At 35.9% G+C, this 26774-nt stretch overlaps 1 protein-coding gene across 4 annotated transcripts in view; it reads left to right on the top strand.

Annotated features, from left to right (window-relative positions):
* The window catches only part of LOC112047259 (uncharacterized), a 145501-nt gene that overhangs the window by 69306 nt on the left and 49421 nt on the right, over positions 1–26774 (top strand). For all 4 annotated transcript variants that reach the window (XM_052883355.1, XM_052883353.1, XM_052883354.1 and 1 more), the window contains exon 3: positions 4685–4849. In XM_052883355.1, the coding sequence (XP_052739315.1) occupies positions 4685–4849 (165 nt within the window). The remainder of the gene's footprint in view (positions 1–4684; positions 4850–26774) is intronic.

Genomic DNA, 26774 nt, shown 5'->3' with positions numbered 1-26774 from the left:
GGGCGTCCGCTGTTACTTTATAAATGCAAACGTTAAGTTTGTTTTCTTCTTTGACATGCCTAGACTACTAAATCAATTTTAAAAATTGTTTCATCGATAAAATGCCACATTATCAGAGAATATATTTTAAGCCCGAATTTCCACGGAAATGAAAACTACACAGGTGACACCATGGACATTTAAAATTATAAAATACTTACATATACGCCATTTCAAAGAATTGCCTATGATCTGAGCTGAGCTATGATATATGAACAAAAGCAGGCTATCAGTTTCAGAACCACTATCTGAATTAAATCAATATGGATTTTTTAAATATTATAAATCAATGTAGGTAATGTTACTTAACCAGCGCAACCGACTAGTGTGGGATATCGTAAGTAGGACATAACCTCAGATAGCAATAAAAGCTAATTGTAACGACCGCACCACAATGCATTGCTTATAAATGTTCCAAATAATTTACTGTAAGTGCCTCTATAGCGGTAAGTGAATTGAAATAGAAGATCTCGATCCGGGATAGAGACAACACGTACGTGCTTAAAGTTTCAATGTTGCAACAGATAGGGATGCGACTTAGAAATAATCGACTAAAATCGACTTGCGGTCACGACAAGACAAATTGTAAAGAAAATAAATCCCATTAAAAATTTCGAAGTGAATTCGTTTGTCAGTAAACTTTGTCAGGTATGGAACCTACGGTAAAAGAGCTAGGATACCTTTCATACAGAAAAATGTTGCTGTTTGTAATTAGACACAAGAAAACCAAGGCAAGGGTATACAGGAAAAAAACCGTCCAATCTAATGTGACATACACCTGAAACTGTACCGTCACCGTCAACTTGTAAAAATCTAGCGTAAAATTAATATATGCTTAATAAAGCCAAGTAGCATGATCATAGATTAACGATATAATAAATTAACTGATTACCCTTATACCTAGATCATAAATATCAAAAATATGATTTTTAAAAAATCAATGTCAATAAATCGAAGTAAAAACAAGTCCTATATAAATGAATCGACATTGTTACGTATCGCTGTGCTGTGTTTCACGTAATTTAATTTTCGACAAGACTCCCTCTTTCGATTATTCGAAATCGATTCTGCAACACTTTTCATCTAAAGCGCCCCATCACTAGTGTTGAACTGTTTCTAAATCCCCTGTAATGTGGCAAGCGACTGCCAATATAGGAATTACTTACATGTGGTTGGACTGTAGAATTGTTTGCTTTCCGTTTGCCTTTTGCTTTGGTCTATTCCGAGCAATGGCACTATGTAGGTACTTAGGCCATTGTATAAAGTAAAATAATATGTTGGTTTTTAATTAAAGGAATAATTTATTTATATGACGACTTGCAGATCTTGTCCAAAAAGTTGACTTTATGTATTGAAAGTTCTCGATCTTCGATCGTCTTGATGATCTAAATATATCATCGATTCCTTACAAATTGTATATGAAAATGATTTTATCTATGCTTAAATGCTATGGGCCTCATAAGAAGGCTCAGAGTCACACAGCGGGCGATGGAACGAGCTATGTTAGGAGTATCTCTGCGTGATCGAATCAGAAATGAGGAGATCCGCAGAAGAACCAAAGTCACCGTCATAGCTCAACGAGTTGCGAAGCTGAAGTGGCAGTGGGCGGGGCACATAGTGCGAAGAGCCGATGGACGTTGGGGTCCCAAAGTGCTGGAATGGCGACCCCGCACTAGTAAGCGCAGTGTTGGCCGACCCCCCACCAGGTGGACTGACGACATCAAGCGAGTCGCAGGGATTCGCTGGATGCAGTTGGCTCAGTATCTTGATGTTTGGAAGTCCCTACAAAAGGCCTATGTCCTGCAGTGGACGTCCATCGGCTGATATGATGATGATGATGATGCTTAAAACTATAAAGAGGTAAATTGTGTGGTGTTGTAGGGGGTAATCTCAGGATCTAATAAATCGATTTTGAAATTTATTTTAGCGGACGCCCGCGACTTCGTCCGCGTGGAATTCAGTTTTTCGCAAATCCCGTGAGAGCCATGGATTTTTCCGGGAACAAGTTTATGTGTTAATCCTGGGTATTATCTATCTTTATTTTAAATTTTAGCTAAATCGATTCAGTAATTGCGACGTTAAAGAGTAATAAACATACAAACAAACATCCATACAAACTTTTGCGTTTGTAATATTAATAGGATCTTTTTCTACTATCTTTATTAAAAACTAGTGGACGCCCGCAACTTCTTCCGCGTGGAAATCAGTGTAAACTTTTAACCCCTACTATTTTTATTTCAGGGTCAAAAAGTACCCTATGTTTTGCTCCAAGGTCCCATTTACCGTTATGTTAAAAGGTAACAGACAGACAGACAGACTTACTTTCGCATTTATAACATTAGTATAGATGACGATGATAATATATGGCCTTACGTAATAACAATGGTTGTGTTCTTTATTCAATAGGTTTGATAAAACAAACTCTACTTGATAAAATCCGAGCTTTTTAGTTTGCCGTTTAGAACAGAGTAATTGATAATTATGATTACAAAAGTTATGAAGACTTGATAACGTATTTACAAGTACTTATGGAAGCTTCAAACAGAAAACTCATTATGTAAAATAACGGCTACACTGGTGATGTATTTTGAATTAAAAAGCAGTGAAAGTGTGCGGAACGGTGTAAAAGTTGTTTTAAACACAGATACGATTGGTTGTCCCAACATGATCGAGTTTGGTATTCCAAATTAAATTAAAACTGAAAGCTACGCAATAGACAAAGAGCTAGTCAACTTGGCAATTAATGTCGTAAAACTCCTTCCGTGCTTACTAAAGTTATCAAACTTTAGTAAGCACGTATAGTAGAAACTATTTGACCTTATTGAAGCACTATGTTGCTGCAAAGTTTTTGAGAAGAAATGTCGGAACTGAGACGTGATTGGTGATTATGGACCACATAAGAAGTCAGCTCAGAGTCACTCTCCGAGCGATCGAGTGTGCTATGCTTGGAGTACTGGTATCTCTGCATATACAAATAAGCAGAAGAACCTAAGTCAACGCAAAGTTGAAGGGCCAATCAGCGGATCACATAGTTACCGAAAAGGGCAGTGTTGTCGACCCCCGCAAAGTGGACTGATGATCTTGCTGGATGCTGGCAGCTTGAGGCCTTGGTGTAAGGAAGTCCTCAAAAACGGCCTATGTCAGCAGCCCATCGACTGATAATTACGATGATGAGAACTGTTCCTTGGCATCACCAAGTTCTTTCGCTGGTTATCTAAAGTTATAGGATCGGCAGTTAAATTATTATTGGCATATAAAACTTAACACCTATGCCATAAATTAAAAGGCGCAAGTATTCTACATAGGATCACACCGGATATCAAATTGCTTCGCGGTACGCCTTTATTGGTAGGGTTGTAACTAACCATGGCCGAAGCCTACTACCATGTAAATGTTTACTATGTTTTTTTAAGTATTTATAAATAAATGAACTTTAATTTCATCAAACCTTGAATCTCGAAATTTTTGGTAATGAAAAGTTTACTTTTTCTCAAATATACAGTTAACCAGCTCTAGGCCTATAAAGAAAAGAAAGTTTTCAGTTATTTACAGAAAGGAAGAAAAAGGGTGAGGCGAAAATAATAGCAAGGGAGTAATGCCTATATAATGAGATTTTGTTTTCTTTTATCCGAAGGCCTTTTTCTCGTTTTGCATAATTACTCCATTTTAGTGTTTGTTGAGTGTATTTCCCAGTGATACCGACCATAGACCTTTTTTTAAGTATGTTTTTAGAATTGTTGAGGGGTTTGTATTTTGTTTAGAACATCGCAGCTACTAGGTATATATACCTACATAACTTCCAGTTGGCAAATTCACTATTTTGGTCTTTATTATCAACCTTTTAAATCAACATCAAATCAATTGACAAAATGTCATCTACCTACTGAGTGATATCCACCCGTAAGCACCGGATGACATTTGTTGTATAAAATCTCTTTTTCGTATAAGTCAACTAGCATACGTCAAAGACAGTGAATTACTCGTAGCCTGCTGAACGTTTGATGAAAACAGTAATTCACATGTAGAGAATTAAGAAAATTTTCAGGTATGCAGGTTTCCTCGCGATATTTTCGTCCTTCCTTATCCTTCCTTCCTAATGATTCGATATTTTGAAACATATGATATTTAATTACTTAAAATGTACATAACTGAAAAGTCGGAGGTGCATGCGACAAAAATTTAACCTATGCCCTCCGAATCGAAGGCAGAGGTCATATCCACTTTGCTATAACGGCTCTCATGTCGTCGTCGTCATCAACCCATATTCAGCTCACTGCTGAGCTCGAGTCTCCTCTCAGAATGAGAGGGGTAAGGCCAATAGTCCACCACGCAGGCCCAATGCGGATTGGCAGACTTCACACACGCAGAGAATTAAGATAATTCTCTGGTATGCAGGTTTCCTCACGATGTTTTCCTTCGACGATTGAGACACGTGATATTTAATTTCTTAAAATGCACACAACTGAAAAGTTGGAGGTGCATGCCCCGGATCGGATTCGAACCCACACCCTCCGGAATCGGAGGCAGAGGTCATATCCACTGGGCTATCACGGCTTCCATGTACTTTTAGCGAAATCGAAATTCGGAATAGTTATACTTACACAATTCATGTTCTTTTTATTGAAATATGGTTTTTGTTCTCCAGGTTCAAACGCAGAGCCAGTATGGAAGCTCCAAGATCCAGGTTTTGACCAAGGTTATGGTTCGGAGCGGTCGCCGGAAGAAGACTTCGTGCCTCCTATCGTACCGGCGATATCTCTGGAGCAATACGAGGCAGAACTACGAGCAGTCTACACTTTTATCACTGATGGTAAGTTGTACCATCATCATTATCAGCCTATTTTAACGGCTATCCTTCCTTATAGGAGAGGAGGCATATGGAGCTTGGACCCACCACTCTGCTCCAAAGAGGATTGGCGGGATTAGGGTGACAATGTTAAATTAACAGCCACTAGCGAATGTTAATAGAGTAGTGTATAGCCTCAATAGCTTAACATTAAGAGCGGTCGGGCTCATCACCGATGGTGGTGGTTCGATCCCGCCCCGTTGGTCTATTGTCGATTTTCATCAATATACGTAATTATTATAAAATCGAAAGGTCATAAATAACGTTTCATACCGACATTTCTAATTATAATTAGTTTACGTCCGCTAAAAACGGATTTTGCGAAAGGGACGGATTAAAGAGGTTTAAAGACAGACAAAGTCGTGGACATCCGACATACTATACCTACATACTATCCGACGACATAATTTTTAAAACTGCCTTTTATTGAGTTACCTGCAGATAAAATACAAACAGTACGCTGAAAATACAATTATAATTTTTCTGTCATTATTATTTTCTATGAATTTACTAAAAGTTGCAGGTATGTGTTTGTCACTTATGCGACATTTTAATTAGTAATTTAAATTATTGGAATATTAGTTCAAAAGTTCTCATAAGCTATTAATTAAATAGATTTAATAAAGGTTAGGTAGATAATTCTTTTAAAAAATTACAAACTGTCTAAGAAATTTTCAAAAGTTTTAATTAATTTGATTTGAAAGAACGGTGCGGCATTGGAAAGTATATAATTAGATAGGCTTAGAGTCAAATTTACGAAATCCTATAAATAATAGTCTAAACCCTAAAAGGTTGGTGAGCTTTGAGAGAGATGTTCGTTAATCTTTCATTTTAAAAGTACTGAACGGATTCTAATAGTTCATATTGTCAGGCTATATTTTGGTGAGGGTAAATTTTACGCCTTCAAACCGATCAGTAGATATAGATACCCATACTTATCATCGTACTCGTATGTGCTATATGATGATAAGTATGTGTTGCCTTTTTAGTGTTGCCAATTTTTTTTAACTTCTTAACCGTTTACCATATTACTCCCACGAGTAAGCTGGTCATTGCGTTACGAAAAGTGTAATCAGGCGAGACGAAAATACGTTGAGAGAGAGACCTGAAGAAGTTTTACTTCGGACTCGTTTTTTTTAGATTTTATTGTAACTTTTATAATATAAATATTTACAGTTGAACTTTTTTCATAGTAAAATAAGTTGTTTAATGTAGTTGTATTTTTAAAAAAATGTATTTATAATGTAGGAATATTACGTCATTTAATTATTTTTCTTTTATCCATATTAGGGAATATTATATAATATCATGATATACTACATAATAATAACTAAACAATACGTAACAGTTTCGGGAAAAGTACCAGGGTAGCATAAACTGGAAGCACGATTGTTCCATACCCACACCGCCTAATACGCTTAGCCACGTCTTTGTTAATGTAGTTTCTGAACTAAATTATTCAGGCATAATTCCCTCTGTCATTGCCTACTTGAAACTCTCGTGAGAAATGTAATGAATATTCGGTGAAAGTGATTCAGTCCTTATTTCGCCACTTGAATTATTTAACTGTTAAGATATTTTTCGTAATTGTAATAACTTTATTTATTTATTAGTATAGACGGCTTGACTCGGATCAATTGGATATTTATGTACCTCATCTTGACCTCAACAATACATAAATATAAATATAATTTAAAGATTAACCAATATACGCAAACTTAATGGCAATTTTATTGATGTGTTTTAACCAATGACTGCTCAACACCTAATGACACTGCTAAACTCATGTCGAAAATAATGATAGAGATAATATGTAAAGATCACAGGCAATTCAGATATCTGGTATTCAAACTTTCAACATGCAGAATTTAAAATAACACACCGATTTAAAAATAACACTACAGAAATGGATCATTTAATTAAAATATCTCGTCTAAATTAATAAAAATAAATACCATTAATTTATAATTCAATTGTTGTGTAAAATACAACATTTTCCACTTTTATATGTGATGGGTTAATTAAAAAAACAACGTGAAAATGCAAATAGCGCTTTTCCTTTTATCTTTATCGATGGAAAGTGTTTTAAGCTTCGCACGCTGGGAAACATTACGAGGTCACAAAAAAAGGCTTTTGTCCTTTCCGGAGCTTCATTAAGAGGAGTATGTTTTATGTTCGATGTGCATAATTTTAGCATATGTTAATAAAGGATGGGATATATTGGCCGATAAATAAAAATCAAGTGGACTGATATTATTGAAAATGGATGTGTATTTAAAAAGGTCAAAGACAGAAGTTGCACATTCAATGAAAACGCGTATTTATAAACATCCAAATCAACTTGCTAGGTACCTAATGATGAAGAAACCTGGTACAAATTTTAAAAGGCTCAAGAGACGAGCACCACAAGATGTCATGAAATAGACACTACATTATTATATTTGGGCAAATCACTGGATTTTAAAACGCCTCAATACAAATACTTAAAATCCAGCTGAATGTCTCACGACAGATTGCAGGAATAATGAGAGACTAAATAATAAAAAGCGAAAAAAAAATTTCATTCTAAGTTCTAAATATCATATTATGTACTAACTGATGATCAGTTTGAAGCCGGTGCTGGAACTTTTTCGTTAACTGAAGAGTTTTAACTCAAGGTGTTTTATTGACGATTACATTATAATATACGCAGGTATTTTACTAATATTCTAAAGATATAAAGTTTGCAATGTTGTAAGGAGGAGTCTCTGTATCTACTAAACCGATTTTGAAAATTCTTTTACCACTATAAAACCACTTTATTTGTGAGTCTCATAGGTTATATCTTATCCCCGTATTCCCGTTCACGGGAACGGGAACTATGCGGGTAAAACCGCTGGACGTCGACTAGTACAATATAATCAGCAATATTAGGTAATTATTTCGTAGTGCATCTATTTGTGACTCTGAGCCTCAAAAAAAAAGAGTCACACAGCGGGCGATGGAACGAGCTAAGTTAGGAGTATATCTGCGTGATCGAATCAGAAATGAGGAGTTCGGAGAAGAACCAAAGTCACCGACATAGCTCAACGAGTTGCGAAGCACTACGCACTAGTAAGCGCAGTGTTGGCCGACGCCCCACCAGGTGGACTGACGACATCAAGCGAGTCGCAGAGATTCGCTGGATGCAAGTGGCTCAGTATCGTGATGTTTGGAAGTCCTTACAAAAAGCCTATGTCCTGCAGTGGGCGTCCATCGACTGATATGATGATGATGATGATGATGATGACATCTATTTAGTAAAACATGATTATTTTTATATCGTGGTTATCGTACAAAATAATTATTCCAAATGAAATGGAAGAGAGCGTACATTTTAATTACATTACACGAACGTTGCTTACCCCATACGAGGAACGCAATCAAGAAATTGAATCCCGGACATATTGCATTTGTATAATTGACGTACATTACGGCAGACGGCTTTGGGATTCAACTCAGAGGATTTTAATCATTGATGGTGCCTGCGGTATTAATTATAACCTCTGCTTTCGATTCGGAGGCTGAGGTTCGAATTCGGTCCGTGGCATGCACTACTTTATGGTTTACACGAAACAATGAAATACACCAGTATTTAGAAATGCCAACAGTCTTAGAAGAGATAAACAAATATAAGCTGAAACACAAAGAACGATTGCTAAAACATCCCAATCCACTGGTCTCCGATCTATTAACCGTGGAAAAAAAAATTAAGAATTTAAATATCACACACTTAAACGGTGAAGGCAAAACATCGTGAGGAAACCTTATACTTACCTGAGAATTTTCTTGATTCTCTACGTGTGTGAAGTCTGCCAATCCGCATTGGGCTAGCGTGGTGGACTATTAGCCTAACCTCTCTCATTCTGAGAAGAAATCAGTGCTCAAGAGTGAGCCGAATGTAGGTTGTAAATGATGATAATGATGATGAAGATCACTTACCATTAAGTAACACGAATGTTATCGCTATTTAGTGATAATTAATAGCAAAATAACATCTCTCATAAAATGATTTTGCAGCCAGGGTCTTATCCTCATTGAGGTATTCATAATATTTTCAGTAGTTAGCGACACAGGACTAAAATCTCATAAGTCCTGTGTTCAAGTCTAGGACCTGGCTATAAAATATTAATTTTTTTACGAGGTCCTGGCTTAGAAGCTAAAACTCAGGTCCAGCTGCAAATTATTGAGCTTTTCTTTTTTTTCAAGAAATTTTCAGTATACATTCTAAGCCTGAAGTAGGAAAGTTAGTGTTGCACCACTTGCCTCGAAGAGCCAGTGAAGCCGACGGTCTCACTCATTATCATTAACATATGATAGTGATCGTTACAAAATCAAATATTATCATCCTAAGCCCGCCAATCCGCATTGGTGTAGCGTGGTATGTCTAAGCCAGAGTAAAAAGACCATATTCTATCCTATAAGAAAGGCGACCAGCTGGCCTATTCACTGCTTTGGTCTTTATGATGCAAGCCACAAACGGTCAATTATTCTCACGTTTCTGAAAAGCAAACGGCAGTACCCACGCGGCATACTATACAAGTCATGTACGCAGTGACCAACACACGATCAATTATAATAGCATTATCAACCTATTGAAATAAATATCAAATCAATTGAGAAATGTCATCTACCTACTGTATGATATCCACCAGTAGGAACCGGATGACATTTGTTATATAGAATCTTAATTTTGCACTCGTTTATGTCAACTTCCATACGTCAAAGATAGTGAATTACCCTGCAGAAGGGCGACCAGGCTAAAGGGCCGATAAAATAAGCTGATAATAATGGATGTAAGAATCCAAAATACCGAACAAAAACAAAATTCCTAATATACCTCACTCGACATTATGAGTGAAATTCCACCCAAAAATTGTGTGAATACTTTTTGTTCGTCATACAAAAGGGTACACTCGAACACAAAACACTGTCCGATGATGGGCACGATCCAATTTAGAAAGGTCCATTATCCTTAATTGCGTTACCAGATATTGGTTTAAAACGTGCGAACGGTGAGCGATAAGCGGTGTTTGTTAATTAATTTTAGATTTTTTTTATTATGAACGCTTCGGCGCGAAAGTTATCTGTACAATGTAGCTTTCAAATTGAAATTAAGTATTATTTGTTTAATACACCCCTTGTTATTATGTTCCTTTTGAAACACCGCTGCAAACGAGGGATGCTAAAAGTTTACCGCGTCTATCTGTGTGTCAAGAGCCGTGATAGCCCAGTGGAAATGACCTCTGCCTCCAATTCCGGAGGGTGTGGGTTCGAATTCGATCAGGGGCATGCACCTTCAACTTTTCAGTTGTGTGCATTTTAAGAAATTAAATATCACATGTCTCAACCGGTGAAGGAATAACATCGTGAGGAAACCTGCATACCAGTGAATTTTCTTCATTTTCTGCGTGTGTGAATTTCCGCATTGGGCCAGCGTGGTAGACTATTGGTCTAACTCCTCTCATTCTGAGAGGAGACTCGAGCTTAGCAGTGAGCCGAATATGGGTTGATAATGATGATGATTATCTGTGTGTCTGCCAGTGACATCGTAGCTCTTAAAGCAATGAATGGACACATCACAGTATCTGTACTAATATTATAAAGCTGAAGAGTTTATTTGATTGTTTTTGATTGAACGCGCTAATCTCAGGAACTACTGGTCCGATTTGAAAAACTCTTTCAGTGTTATTCATCCATCCATTTATCGAGGAAGGCTATAGGCCTATATTATCTCCATATTCTTACGGGAACGGAAACCACGCGGGTGAAACCGTGCGGCGTCAGCTAGTCTCCAATAATTCTCTGCGATGTGTGGCATTAAAAAATAGCCCCAGCTCAGTATAATGCTAGAACCTTTTAAAATAACTGACCGATTTGGGCGCGGTTTTTTTAACAGACAGCTGATTGTTTTTAGCTATGCTGTTCCGATAGCTATTACTAACTAGAAAATATTACCTACTAGTTTTAATAACTGTCGGGGGCGTTTTACAAATATGTACTTTAATTTAGATTTTGAAAAACGCTTTCAACCCAGTATACTCCGACACTAAAATGCTAGCCACTCACCATCCAATAAGCTCACGTGCCTGCAGCGCTAATGACTTGATATCCGATGAAACTGATCATGTGTTAGCCGCGACGTGCATGACATTAAGTATGCAGATCGCGACCAACACACAATCAGTTTTGTCAAGCCGTTAGGGCTACAGACATGTGGGCTTATCGTATGGTGGGTGGCTGTAGCTTGGCAAGTTCGTTCGTAACACTCCCGATGTTGTGCGCGGGGCGGGGGGCGTGTAGCGATGAATGAAAATTCCACAACTGATGCACGTCACTTCATCCGCAACTTCCACAACTGATGCACACGAAATCACCCGCGCATTGGACCCGCGCAGTCTTTCCGCCCGTCACCCGCATATCATAGGAGTGTTATCAACGAACTTGCCAGACTATAACACTACGCCTCTATCTATTCGCCAAACCAAACGGTAAGTGGTGACCAATTATCGTTTAGTGAACTTAAAGTCGCACTAATTTATCATACAACAGTATCTAGGTCTGTTTAATGAAATTAGTATTACCCATAATACCTTGGTAAAAATGTTTTTATTATTAACTCAAGTCACAATGGCGTGACTGACATAATTAAAGGCCTTGGCAACATTTCTCCTTGTAAAAATAATTACTTTTTTATGTTTAATAAAAAATAATAATCATCTAATTGGGCAAAAGGATAAATAAGAATAGTCATTTTGCACGATTGTAATAAACTTTTAATTAATTAATGAAGGGTAATGAGTAATTGATTTATTTTGCTATTCTCAGTAATAAACCGACGAATCTAAGCGGTAATGCCAGCCATATAAAACACTTATCATCATCATCGTAGGCCATCCTCGGCTGGGCCGATTCAGGTTTTCTTAACTGATCCAGGTCTGGCTGGTGGGAGGCTTCGACCGCCGAATGATTTAGCTTTCCGGTACGATGTCGTGTAGAAACCGAAAGGAGTGTGAATTTTTATCCTCCTCCTAACAAGTTAGTCCGCTTCCATCTTAGATTGTATCATCACTTATCATCAGGTAAGATTGTCGTCAAGGGCTAACTTGTAAAGAAAAAAATATCTAAAAAGCCTTTTATTTAAGATATTTCATATCCTTATAAACATTATAAACACAATATCAAAGCCTCGTCATATATTGACTCCAATAATGAACACTACCTCAAACCTCAACTCTGGTCTGGTACTACACATAAGATATTCTTAATAATATCAACCCATATTCGGCTCACAGCTGAGCACGAGCCTCCTCTCAGAGGGGTTAGGCTAATAGTCCACCACGCTCAATGCGGATTGGCAGACTTCACATACGCAGAAAATCGAGAAAAATCTCAGGTATGCAGGTTTCCTCATGATGTTTTTTCTTCACCGTTTGAGACACGTGATATTTAATTTCTTAAAATGCACAAACTGAAAAGTTGGAGGTGCATGCCCCAGACCAGATTCGAACCCACATTCTCCGGAATCGCAGGCAGAGGTCATATCCACTGGGCTATCACGGCTTATAGCCGTAGTAAGCAAAATGCCTTACATGACATATAGGTAAAGTTACGTGATATTTTAGCACGTCCTAATTCTAAAGGCTTCCAACATAGTCGGCGTTGCAACTATGAGAGTTTTATAGTTATTTTCTACGTACGATCCGTCAATTCGAGGAATAAATTTTTCTCGTCTGTGTTCAAAGCCGGGGGATTTTTCCCAGCTATAATGGCTGCTTACGAAACACCTGCTTGTCTAAATCACCGACACGTCCTTTGTTCCTATTGCTATAGCCAGTATGAAACTGGCAGTTTTACTAAGCTAAAATAAAACAGGTAAACTGTAATATACTGTACAATTCTACAATATTTTTTTTTATTCTTTACAAGTTAGCCCTTGACTACAAGCTCATCTGTAAGTAATTTAATTTAAGATGGAAGCGGGCTAACTTGTTAGGAGGATGAAATCCACACTCCTTTCGGTTTCTACACGACATAGTACCGGAACGCTAAACGGCGGTACGTCTTTGTCAGTAGGGTGGTAGTCATAGGCAAAGCCTCCCACCATCCAGACTTGGACTAGTTAAGGAAACCTCAATCGGCCCAGCCGGGGATCGAACCCAGGACCTCCATCATGTAAATACACCGCGCATACCACTGCGCCACGGACGCCGTCAAAAACTTTTAGAAAGCTTTTGAATTTTTAAACAAACGGAAAGTAAACGGGGCTTGCGATAGTAAAAGATGTAAATTATTGGGGATATAAAATCATTTATAGGTTAAAAAAATATAATCTTCCTTCAGGTAAAATCGTCGAAATTTGGCACATTATATATACATATTATATATTCATCTACATAATTAATTTTATTATTAGTACATCTATAAATACATATTGTACATCTAAGTTGAGCTTATACATCGATGGTCCCAACTCCCAATCAAAGTGTCAGACACTGATCTTTTTCACCTTATGATCTAAATATTATATTTTAATCTTAACGAACATATAGCATAAAATGAACTACCCAAGTCAAAATATTCTAACAAAGTTCAAAACATAGCAATATTTACCACCGATGTAGGTAATAATATTGAATTTAACGCTATCGAAACGTCCTTTGAAAGCGTTTTCACGCTTTTTTAATAGAAAAACTATCTGCATGCAGTGCGCACCCTTTAGCGAGTTCTTTTTTTATTCAAGTTATGCATATTGAATTCGACGTAACTCTCTAACAAATAAAATACGTCGGTACGAACGTATTGAGGACTAGCAAGCGCCCCGCGGTTTAACCCGTATCGTTTTTGTTACTTGCAAATAACGTGGCTTCAGGCTTTTTATTGTTAAAAGAATGTTTAGTAGATCCAGAGATTGTCGATTGATTGATTGTCGGAGATCCCCAAAAATCTTTACCTCTTTATTGCTTTATAATATTAGTATCAAAAAATAATATTTTTATAACTAGGCATTAATAATTTAAACAAACTAAGTATATTATTACTACTACAGACAAACCATAATAACACAATAAAGACGCTTTCAGTATATTTACAGCGAGAAACGTAAATTCTCGTGCCGTTTATTCATAAGATACCTGAATAAAAATGTTCACTAACTTTTCCTAAAAAAATTTAATTTGAAATTATGACGATGATAATTATTTTAAAAAAGTTATGTCTTTCTCGCAATTTAATTAAAGTCTGTAGTTATTAAACTCTGCCGATTGCGTCAATTTTACAATAACTTCTGCTTTGATTCATTGTGAGTACCTACCAATAACGGACTAACAAAACAAAAACAGTTGCAATTCTCAAAACTTAGTACGAGTAAATACTTGACAACCCTAAAGTCTCTCGTAAAAACACAATAATACTGACAATATATTATTGTCAATAAAGTTAGTTAAGTTTTCTTTCTTTTTTAAGTCATATGGAAATAACAATGTAACCACGATACGACTTACGTCATGGTTCCTACCTTTAAGCAACATTCATTATTATCAACCCATATTCGGCTCACTGCTGAGCTCGAGTCTCCTCTCAGAATGAGAGGGGTTAGGCCAATAGTCCACCCCGCTGACCTAATGCGGATTGGCATATTTCACACACACAGAGAATTAAGAAAATTCTCTGGTATGCAGGTTTCTTCACGATGATTTTGAACCTACACCCTTCGGAAAGGCAGAGGTCATATCCACTGGGCTATCACGGCTCTAAGCAACTTACTCTACTTTATTGACAATAATGTCATGTGTTTGTCAAGTCAAACACTATTAGGACGTTGAATAGTAAAAGGTGAATGTAATCTAAAATGTGTCGCACGCCTCTTTATAATGTAAAATGCTACAGAAGGGTCTGACGTTTCATCTCATTTAGCCATTCAATTTGTATGCAAGGCCTACTTCCCTGGGTACGACCCGCGTCGTTTGCAGCCAGCTCGGCGGCGGCATAGCAAAAAGCCAAGAGCGGGGTTGGCTTACAAGCGCTTAGACCACGTTTACGCACATGGATCTGAATATGTTAGCCGTGATTTATGATTGTCTCGTGTTTTGTAGTGATAAATTGGTTGTTGGCGTCGCTACTGTTACACGCGGCGAGTGTAACGGCTGGTTTTGACATGTCTGTATTTCATGCAACCTGTGTGTCCGTGGTTACTTTTATGTACTTAAAATTTTTACATATCCGTGGCTATTTCTCATCATCATCTCCTTACCCTTATCCCACTTTAGGGTCGGAAAAATATGTCAATCTTTTCCAGTCGTCTCTATAACTCGGCAACTCATCATCCACTCCTTTTACACACATGTCCTCTTTCACACAATCCAACCATCTCTTCTATGGCCTTCCTCTCCTCTTATGTCCTTCCACTTGCACATTTCAACATTTTTCTAGTAATATGACTTTCCTCCCTACGCATTACATGTCCATACCAAGCTAACCTTCTACTCCTCAATTTTTCTCTCACTGGCGCCACCTTGAGACTTCCTCTTATATACTCATTCCTTATTTTCTCATAATTACGTATATATTGGTAAATTCCAGATTCACTCACATATAAACTTAGACGCAATTTATTTGAGTTTGTGGCTACTGCGACAGTATTTTTTTATATTATTTTAAATCCTCGCAATAGCGGGTTTTGGTTTATTAAAAATTGAAAGTTTAATTAACATTTATAGTAACGTTTTTCTTTAACAAAACTTGTAAATAAACTATCCGACACTTATCAGAAGGTGGTGAAACCGGTCCTTAAACTGTTAAAACTATTTTTAAACTTCCGCTGAATTTTTATTCTCGTTTAAGTTACCATAAAATGTTCAGTCAATAGCAAGCTCAAAGTTTACATCACATACCTAGAAGTTGGCCGCGGTTCTCAATAGTTCTTGACGATTTATCATCCTCACTTCAAACTTCCACTCAAGAACCGCCGCCTTGAGATGAAAACGGAATTTGATTTGACTTTTCATCCGCTGAGTTATTATATTGCTGGCACTGCAGTATCTATCATTCATTTCATTTCATTTCAATTCTGTTCGAGTGTTTGAAAGCAATCAATACCGATGTCTAACGACTAGAAACTGTTGTAATTTTATAATATTTCGTGCTATGTTGTTTAAAGAATGAAGAAAAACTGTACTGCAAGTAATTAAAAATATCGGTGTACATATTTATTATTTTCATGAGACCTATCCGAAAGAACGAGTATAAGCTGTAATCACAAGTCTACTCTATTAAAAATATTTAAATCGATTAATAAGTGAAAGTATAAGAGCCTACATACACTTGTTTTAAAATATTGCCAATATTATTGACAATAATATGTAGGGTAAGCTTAAAGTCGTACTTCGAGGAATGTCATACCCCGGTAATAAGTCAGTATAAGCCATAAGTCAATATTGCGAGTGGGTGGGCTCCCTTAGATATCTGAGACCATTAAAAAATACTTATTCATCGAATTTAGAAGCTCTTTTTTTAAGCTAACGTAACTACGTCCGCGTGAAAAGCCCTTCTTTACTGCCTTTGAATTTTAAAGATCAGATAAAGTTTCCACCCTCCTCTCTTCCATTTTCAAAGTATTTTTATAGTAGTAAATTAATTTGTACAATTCGACTGATAGTTATATTAGCGTACTTAAAGAGACTTACAAACAAAGTCTTCTGCTTTATAGTGCCTACTCGTATTTTTTTATTTTTGTTCAAGGGCTTGTAGTCTATTACTGTAGATAATGAGAGCTAAAAGGATGAAAAAAAATTGTTGATAAAATCTCAGTAAACATTACTTTGTAAATTAAAGAACATTATGTTAAAGGGCGTCGGCCATGACGGCGCGTAATACTCCGGAAAATCCGACGCTGTAGTAATTAAACTCCCAAATCTTGAACAAAATAGCGTCGTTATTCCCTTTCATGCAAAGGGTGTGGCTTTCCTTACGGTCTCTTACATCCTCCACTTCCTTTTTGGCATAAATTCCGAACGGTTTACTAAAGGGGGAAATATTTCTGGTACGAAGTTCTTTTATGCGGCTTGAATTGGCAGTAGAGTGATCGTGAGTAAAAAAGCCTTATATACGATAAATACACAAAGGTTATTTGTGTTTCACATGACATAAATGTCATATATACACACAAACTCACACTCATAAGCGCACACACACACTCACACACATATGCATGCATGCTACTAACAAAATGGTTAACACAAAAAAAAATTATTATTATCTAAAAAAAAATAACGTTTTACATTTATCATTTATTGTAAGTTAATTTACATTATTTATATTTTATTTTTATAGACCACTAGCGGACCCGGTCAAGCTTCGCTTTGACTTTAGTGCACTTCTTCCATTCCCTTACCCTCTACCGCTACCTCTTTCCCGCTTTTCTGTTGAAATTTTTCCTGAATTTTCTTTGCTATGAACCTCACGGAGTCCGAGACCTTTCCAACGAATGCAAAACCGTGGAAACCGGTTCGTGAATTCTAAAGTTATAGCGTCAGGAACGAAACCCGACTTATTTTTATATAGTAGATTATTATTGTACATAATGGAAGTTACTGACACGCCCTTAAGACACGGGCTTACCTAGTTTAAGGGCCAGGATGCTATTGTACTGAGTATTTTACAATAAACATTTCCTTTTCTTATTTATATGTATTTTTTTATTGTTGTTCACATAAACAATAATTTTAGTTAGCACAACTATATATCATTTTCTGTTGGCTGAAATAGCAACCTGTTAATTTTTATCTACCTATGTACAAACCATTTGAAAGCCTTAGCTCCACAAAGATGCTAGCGAACTCAAGGCCAAGAGATTTTAAGTTCGATCGTCGCCTAGACTGTCGTGTCATCTCCATACTTAGTTGATTACTTGGATTTTTTCGATGGGTAAGGAAATATCCATCACGTTTAAATTATATGGCTAACACCGTTTAAATAGAAGTCCGCAGTTCAGTTCAGAGTAACTAGAACGTCAGGCTTGGCTTTATTTCACGCTTAAAGTGCATGAAAATCGGTCCATTAGTTTGTGAGAATGCTAGAACAAACATCATTTGATTGTCGTCCATCTGTCTGATAGAATCCTCCTACAAAAAATACTTTCGATACAATTTTACTGTAAGGATTTTCCTTTTCTGTAACAGCTTTTCTCTTTAGGATCGACCTATGGGGAATTTAAAATTCAAACTTTGTGATTGTGATCCCCGAATTAATTTGGTGAATATTTAAATAACGAATCGCATTTTTAATAGGAACCTTCGCATAATGACGGTTTGGAAGCAAAAAAGTTTAGTAGCGTCATTTAAACTTTTTTAATTACACTTATCACACCTTTTTACTCGTAACTAACAAAAGCTAATATTATGTAAATTGTTAAATGTATTTTTATGATGCTTTTTTTTTTAAAAATTTAAAAAAGTTTTTATTTTAACATTCTAAAAAAAAGTTTTTTTTTTATTTTAACTATCAACTAATAACCTCATTACATACAATTTAATGATAACAAAAGCTTGTCGCAAAGTTTAATTGAATTTGACAATATAATAATTTAAAAAAGTTACCAGATAAATTTACATAATTAAATTGGTATTATTTTATTTTCAAAATGCGCGACAAGCTTTTATTATCATTCAAACTGTTCATCCCAGAAAAATGCATGGTTTCCGCGGGATTTGTAAAAAATTGTATTCTACGCGGACGAAGTCGCAGGCGTCCGCTAGTAATATTATAAACGCGAATGTTTGTTTATGCATATAGAAATGTTTATTACATAATATTTACTTTTTTAAATCAAAACTACTGAATGGATTTGATTGAAAATTGGAATGAAGATAGTTAACTGGAATATAATACTTTTTATAGTTCCCGTGGGAGCCATGAACAACTGAATGTCATGCAGACCAAGTCACTGGTGTTCTCTAGTGTTTTATAATCTCTCGACGAGTATGCGAGTCACTGAGATTTTCCGGTACCTATTTCGTTAATAACACGTAATATACATAATATATTGAGCTAAATGCTGAAGCAGTATTTGGCCCTCATGTTGGAAAACTGTTCCGATATTGCTTTTTTCTCTCCAATAACAATAAAATATGTTTCATCTCACTAATCTTTATTAAGCAATTTGGTGTTTAACTTGTGCTTCTCTTATTAATCATTTATTAAACACTACTAGCGGACGCCTCGTAGTTTCAACGTTTTCGTTTCTGTGGAAATACACAGACATTATTCAGGCTGTGTTACTCGTTGGTAATATAGCTTTCCATTAGTGAAAGAATTTTTAAAATCAATGTTTAGTGGTTTAGCTGTGAAAGCGTAATAAACAAACTAGATCTGTACTAACTGCATGACTAATTTGTTAAGTAGCTAATACCTACTCTTTGTATAGTTTTTTTATTCTTTACAAGTTAGCCCTTGACCACAATCTCATCTGATGGTAAGTGATGATGGAATCGAAGATGGACGCGAGCTAACTTGTTAGGAGAAGGATGTAAATTCACACCCCTTTCGGTTTCTACATACCATCGTACCGAAACACTAAATAATTTGGCGATGTCTTTGCCGGTAGGGTGGTAACTACCCACTGCCGAAGCTTCCTAGTAGCCAGACCTGGACGAATTAAAAAAATCTCAATGGGCCCAGCCGGGGATCGAATCCAGACCCGCGCATACAACTGTGCCATAGAGACTGACAGGAGTTGTTTGGTTGTCCAGCAAACAATTATTAACTTTGATCTTTTTTCCAACAAAAGGCATATTTTTATTTAATTTGAAATGTTTTTCCTGTTTGTTCTTTAAATGTTCCCTAAAGGCGAACTTTGCATGAATTTGAAGCTTTTGACACATGAAATAACTTTTTATACCTTTAAAAATTGTGTTTTAATGTAGATTTAATATACACTGTTGATAAAAGAATATAAGAAAAAATAGCGTATGATCGCGACTTCGCCTTCGTAGTTATCAGAGCTTTCATATGATTGCTTTGTATTTAAAAATTGATTTAACATTTTATTATTATTAATTGATATAGCTAATGTTCACTTATTGACTTTAAAATGAAATCAGAAAAATCGGCTGTCTGTAAAGTCGGTTTACTGACGATAGTTGAACGTGACAACGTCATAAAAAAATACTGATGGTATGGTTGCATTTTTCAAAAAAAAATTTCGTTTTTCTATACGAACATTTTTAATCTTCATAGACCAGAATATACTTTATTTCTTGTAAAAAAAAGTTGGCAACCCTAGAACGAGGGAACGACGCATGACGTCATCTTTTTTCGAGATTGCATCTGACTTCATCGAATTATAAGACGTTGTCACGTCAAAAATAAAACTAGTTGTTTTTAAGATAGGAGCAGTGTTTGACTATGGTTTCAGTTTTTAGAAAATGACAAAACATCTGACTATCACAAGCCCATAATCTATTACCTACATAGATATTAGATACGTTCAAAAATTAAGACGGCCTCCGTGGAACAGTGGTATGCGCACTGTATTTACGAGACGGAGGTCCTGGGTTCGATCCCCGGCTGGGCCGATTGAGGTTTTCTTAATTGGGCCGTGGCTAGTTACCACCCTACCGACAACCTAAAGACGTACCGCCAAGCGATTTAGCGTTTCGGTACGACGTCGTGTAGGAACCGAAAGGGGTGTGGATTTTCATCCTCCTCCTAACAAATTAGCCCGCTTTCATCTTAGATTACATCATCACTTACCAGCAGGTGAAATTGTAATCAAGAGCTAACTTGTAAAGAATAAAAAAAAAGTCAAGTAAAAAGGCAATAACTAACCAAGTCGGTAGAGCAAGTTTTAATAATATCAGTATGCTCCCAACAAAGTGAGGGAAAATATTAAGAGTTATAGTTGTCATCCATTTGTCCCCTGAATTGATGAGAGTTGAGGACTTTGATCTATGCTCCTCATTTCGTAAAGGAAAGGAAATCTTCGCTTTGGAAATATTTTTTTCCTTTCTGTCACTTACTTGTAACATATATTTCCGATATCTAAGTTTTTTGTAGAGTTTCCTATTTATACGAACAGTGTGTTCAACTTAAAGGTTGTTTTCTTTTTTTTAGTTTTGTGATATAGCTTACTTTAATTTAGATAGTCCAAAATTGTATGGAACCCAAGATCAGTCATTGTACCCTGGCTGAAATAAAAGAAAATGTTTTTTTTTTAATTATTTTTGATTAAACAAATCTACGAATTTACTTTAATTCTTTCGTAATAATATTCATTCTTTCCCAAGAAATGCAACACTAATATCCATCGATCTCCTTTTATAAGGACAATGACTAATATTGGTAATAATGACAGATTGATGACGTTTTCAATGCAGTAGTCGATTTGACGTTTGGTGTCAATTGTCATGTCATAGTTGCTTTAAGGGCGTTATCTTTATATAACTCAAAACTTGGGTTTTCATTTTATTTGTTTATTTTTATTTATTCACTTAATTAGATTTTAATGAAATCCTTGTATTTTTAAAATTTTAATGATACGGGGTACATAAGTGGACCTTAAATGGAATTTCCTTTAGCAAATTAGGAGGTTAGTTAGGTTAGGTCCGATTTGAAAAATTCTTTCAGTGTTAGATAGCCCATTTATTGAGAAAGGCTATAGGATATATATTATTCCCGTATTCTTACGGGAACGGAAACCACGCGGGTAAAACCGCGCGGCGTCAGCTAGTTATTAATATTATTTGATCTACCCAATCAACAATCGAACCTTCTTGATTCGCTGTGCCAGTCAAGTCATCCCTAAATATATCAAACCTCTTACATCAATAATAGATTTTCCACTCCAGTTGTGTTGACCTTTTACCCACCCCTACCCAACAGTACCATTCACATGATCGAAGGAAACTCAGCCACAATCGACTTCGATTCTCACATCACACTCGAGTGAAATGACGATAGCGTATTGTGGAAAAATCCCAGTAATCATTCTGTAAAGAACATTAATTATAATCAAGTCTTACTCGAATATTTTTTGCATTAAACCCTGACTTTTTAAGTCATCAACAGTAAATATTCTTCTAAAATAATTATTTATTAAAATACCTCAACTTTGAACTCAACTTGAAATGGCTTTAGAAGGAAAAGACTAACACAGAATACATAACATACATAGAAATACCTTTCGAGGTACTAGAAAGTGGGTTACCTACCTATAAATAATAATTATTTCTGTATTTTAATAATAAGCAATCAATCTATTTTATTATTTATTATATTTTTGATAATTTACAATCACTCTAATTACTATTAAGGTAATTCAAAATTAAAGAAATATCTTCTTCTTCACTTTTAAAGAAAATAAGTAAATTACATACTTTATAGTTTATTCGCCGTTTCTCCAGTTCTATTCAAGGAAAATAGATAAAATGTAGCAAGTTTGGAGCCAAACTACGAAATTGCATAAACTTAATTAAACATGTTCAATTGTTCTTGCTTGATAGAACAACAAGAAATATATTTTCGAAAGAAAAATGAAATTTCACGCAAACGAACTTACGGGCATCCGCTAGTATTATTATAATAAGAAAATATAGTAAGATTTAGTTTATAATAAACCTGTTACTGTGTGAATTTCGCTATAGTTGGTTCATATGAAAACTACACCGCGGTCGTACATACGGTCCATTTAGTACTAAATGAACAGTTTTATCGAATCTATAACCATGTCCATTTATATACCACCCCTGGATAAATACTGGGAATATGCAAGAGCATAATTTGCATTAACAAATAAACAGCACTAAATAAAGAGCAGAATAACCGGCCAAGTGCGAGTCGGACTCACGCACGAAGGGTTCCGTACCTATAAAGATATGTGGTGATGTTTTAGCCTTCAAATTTAAATATTATTTAACGAATCTACACTAATATTATTATTATTATAAAGCTGAAGAGTTGGTTTGTATGTTTGTTTGAACGCGCTAATATTAGGAACTACTGATCCGATTTGAAAAATTCTTTTAGTGTTACATAGCCCATTTATCGAGGAAGGCTATAGGCTATTATCCCCGTATTCCAACGGGAACGGGCACCACGCGGGTGTAACCAAGTGACGTCAGCTAGTGTTGTAATAAACTGTTATTAGCTGAGTACTGACACTGAACACTTTTATAATTATTGTATGCATTTTGCATGCGTATGTTTGGTATGTTTTTAATATAACATTTGTTGTTAAAGCGGCAAAAGATATACATAATCTGTGAAACTTTTGAACTGTCAGACCATCATTTTTCTGATTGAGTAAGTGCCATAGGCACGCCAATGAGAACTCAGTGGCGTCACCGGGGGGTTTGGGCGAACGCAAAAGCATCTCCTGACGGGGCCCGAAGGCAGAAGCAGAATAGTTGGGTGGAACGACTTTGACATGACGGTTCATGAGAATACAGCCTGCTGACTGACGAACAGACAGCGGAGTCTTAGTAATAGGGTTTTACCGTTTCGTAACGGAACCCTAAAAAAAGTTAATTACACTGGCTCAGCAACGTTAGCCTGCATATATCGCTGTGTACGTAGATAAACACGCATCATAGAGCAGCGAACTGAGGTGTTCGGTGATCCAGAACGCGATAGGTAATCAAGCCTATATGGTGCTGTACAATGTGCGAGTTAACTTTAACGTAACTTTTTACTTTAATTTTTTTGCTGTTAATACGATCTCACCTGTATACGAACGTCAAAAAAAGAATATAAGGCTAGAGCCCGTCAAGATAAGACCACACTGCCGATACTTTTTACAAATATGTTAGCAAAATATGTAAATCTCTTCCATTCCCTTCCATCATTCGTCAAGACTGAAACAAAACAGATTATAAAAAAGTATTTATGACAAACTGCTAGGCTCACTTTTGAATACGACTTCATTAATTTAGGTGCTTTGACACCTATTTTAGGTGTATTAAGAAGGTAAAATTGATTTTGAGACACCCATGACTTGATTATTTTGAAACTTAAACTTACTACGCTGCTCTGGTCTAGGTACTGTTTGGAATTAAATGTAATGCGAAAGGTCACTCATCACGAAACCTTGAAAACCAGTTGACGTACAAATATGAAATTTGACAGGGAGGTAGTTTAGAGTTAGGAGGTGTTCAGAAACCGTATAAAGATGAAATTTGGCATGGAGGTAGTTTATTGTTAGTCCGCTAAGAACGGATTTTGCGATAGGGCTGGACTAACGAGGATTAAGAGCGGACCAAGTTGCGGGCGTCTGCTAGTCTATATATGAAAATGAATTGCTGTTCGTTAGTCTCGCTAAAACTCGAGAACGGCTGAACGGATTAATCTCATCTTGGTCTTAAAATGTTCGTGGAGGTATAGGGGAGGTTTAAAAGGTGAGAAAAATTAGAATAATTGCCAGGAAAACCTTAAAAACAACCCTTTTCTATTTCCCATACAAACGTTAAGTTAAGGGATAGGGGTAGAGAAGTGCACATAAGACAAAGCGAAACTTGACCGGATCCAATAGTTGAGTATAAAAATCGCATATTTTTACAGTCCGGCCAAGGACAAAGAACCATATTAACTATCATAGTGTAAAAGTATCTTGTATTCTGAAAGAGTAAAATCACATCCACAAATTGATTGACGAACTTAATTATATTTATAATAAGGTACAAATTGGCGGAAAAATATGCTAGTGGGCGCCAAACTATTACTGCCTCCCATGAACAACAACAAAGGATCCCCATCAAGACTTTAACAACAGACGGTGGGTTTTTACCAAAACTAATGTGGGTCTAGTAACTAAGTAAATTGGATTTTTATTGTACAGCGCTGAGATATACTCGTAGCAGTCGTTAACCGTCGACAAGTTCCCAGTGTGAATATGTAGCAGCTCATTAAATTAGACAGTTCACTAATGATCATTATCCGGCACTTTGGCTATAATGCCCGGACTAAAAATATATTTGAAAACGAATCACCTACGTAAACGGAGCAGCTTTTCTTCGTACGAATATTATAGTATTGACGTAGGTTCTTACGTATAATAACCACGAGTAGGTATTTCCTTTTATGGACATCTTGAATAATCTTCTTGGAAAATAAACGGTTTAGAAAGACTTAACCCATACCCTTATATCCCCATCCAATTATTAAGCCTAGACTTATAGTAGTATTATTGACGTGACAATGTCTTCTAATTTGATGGAGCTTGCACACTCGAAAAAATATGACGTCATTCCCTTGCTCTAGGGTTGCCAGCTTTTTTTACAAGAAACAAAATATATTCTGGTCAATGAGAATTTTCTTTTGAAAAATGCATCTATTCCATCAGTATTTTTTGACGTTGTCACGTTCAACTATCGTCAGTAAACAGTCTTTACAGACAACCGGTTTTTATTATTAAGTATAGACTAATATCTATATATTGTATATACCTCGTATCGTATCTAGCAAAGGCTTGTTGATCTAGCACCATGAAATTTTGGAAACCATAAACAAATACAACGCAGACGAAACCGAGAATGCCAGCTAATCCTATAAGTAGATCTATAGGTACGAACACATTTACAATAATATTTGACCTATATAGGATGCTCGGGAGGTTTTCCCATAACTCCAAGATGACTACTTAGAAACCGAACTAAAAAAAAGGAAAGTTTTTATGTTTTCATACAAAGTAATTCAAATTATTCTAACTATCCATCTAACAAATGCCTTTATCTATCGTTGCATTTTAAAATACGTAAAACAAAAAGACAATATTCTACGTCGTTATTATAAGGATGCGTTTAAGAGACACATTTTATAATGAATTCCAAAAAGTTATTTACAAAAGAAATATTATTTACTCGGAAAATATTCATTTTAGAACACAGGTTCCTTGAATATTTTGAATTGTTTTTCGTTGAAGATTATAACCATAGAGTTATGGGAAATACTCCCCAGCACCATGTATACCTATTATTTGCGAAAAATAATATTCCTTCACAAAGAACATGCCAAATACATATTTCTTGTGAAAATATCGTAAAAAAACTCCGCATACACAACAAAGAGCGAAAGCACTTACTCGGCAAAATCCACTTTGTTCCAATTTGAGAAAGGACAACAGCTGAATGTGCTAGTTGCTCGCAGTGCCAATATTGACAAACTTGCCCGACAATATGCTTCGGCCTACATCTAGCCCTCATTCGCACGAGAGCTTTTTTAACGGACGTTAAGAAAGCGTCCAAAACTGCCTACTTAGCTCTATTAAATGTTGGAACTTTCATGAACTTGAATCAAAAATTGTGTTTCTGCTGAGAAATTATTATTTTTTTAATTTATGTTTAGAAGCATAAGTAGATTTAACAGACGATTTTTCGATTCAGATTTCAGATTTTTCGAGCAGTGTTGCATTTTAAATTTTGGACGTTGGAAATAGACCTCCATTTAACTTTAGACTACAATTGAACTCTTTTTTAACGTTCGTTAAAAAAACCCTCGTGCGAATGATGGCTTAACATTCATAGCACCGCGTGTAGGTTACCTACATAATGTCTTGTTTTTTTTTATTATTTGAAGTTAGTATCGTTTGTTTCCTTATTCAAGGACATGTTCATTAAAACCCAATCTGCGGTAGCAAAAGCTTATACCTACGCACTATGTATTTTAAGTGGCACCGCCTCCAAACTGATAAATTTAATAATCAGTAAATAGCACATGCAACGGTGTTATTTTTCGTATTTTATTCTTAAGAATACATAAAACAAGCATTTTTAGGAAGTCCTCAGAACCATCTCCGATTTTGATAATCTTTTTTAAAAGTCACGTTTTTGTTATGTTATTTGAAATCAGAAACCTTTTTTTTTTGAAATCAGAAATCAGAAAC

The sequence above is a fragment of the Bicyclus anynana genome, chromosome 9 (assembly GCF_947172395.1).
Source record: "Bicyclus anynana chromosome 9, ilBicAnyn1.1, whole genome shotgun sequence".
In the NCBI taxonomy this organism is placed as follows: domain Eukaryota; kingdom Metazoa; phylum Arthropoda; class Insecta; order Lepidoptera; family Nymphalidae; genus Bicyclus; species Bicyclus anynana.
Note: the sequence above shows the minus strand (reverse complement) of the source record. Positions and strands in the feature narration are given on the sequence as shown.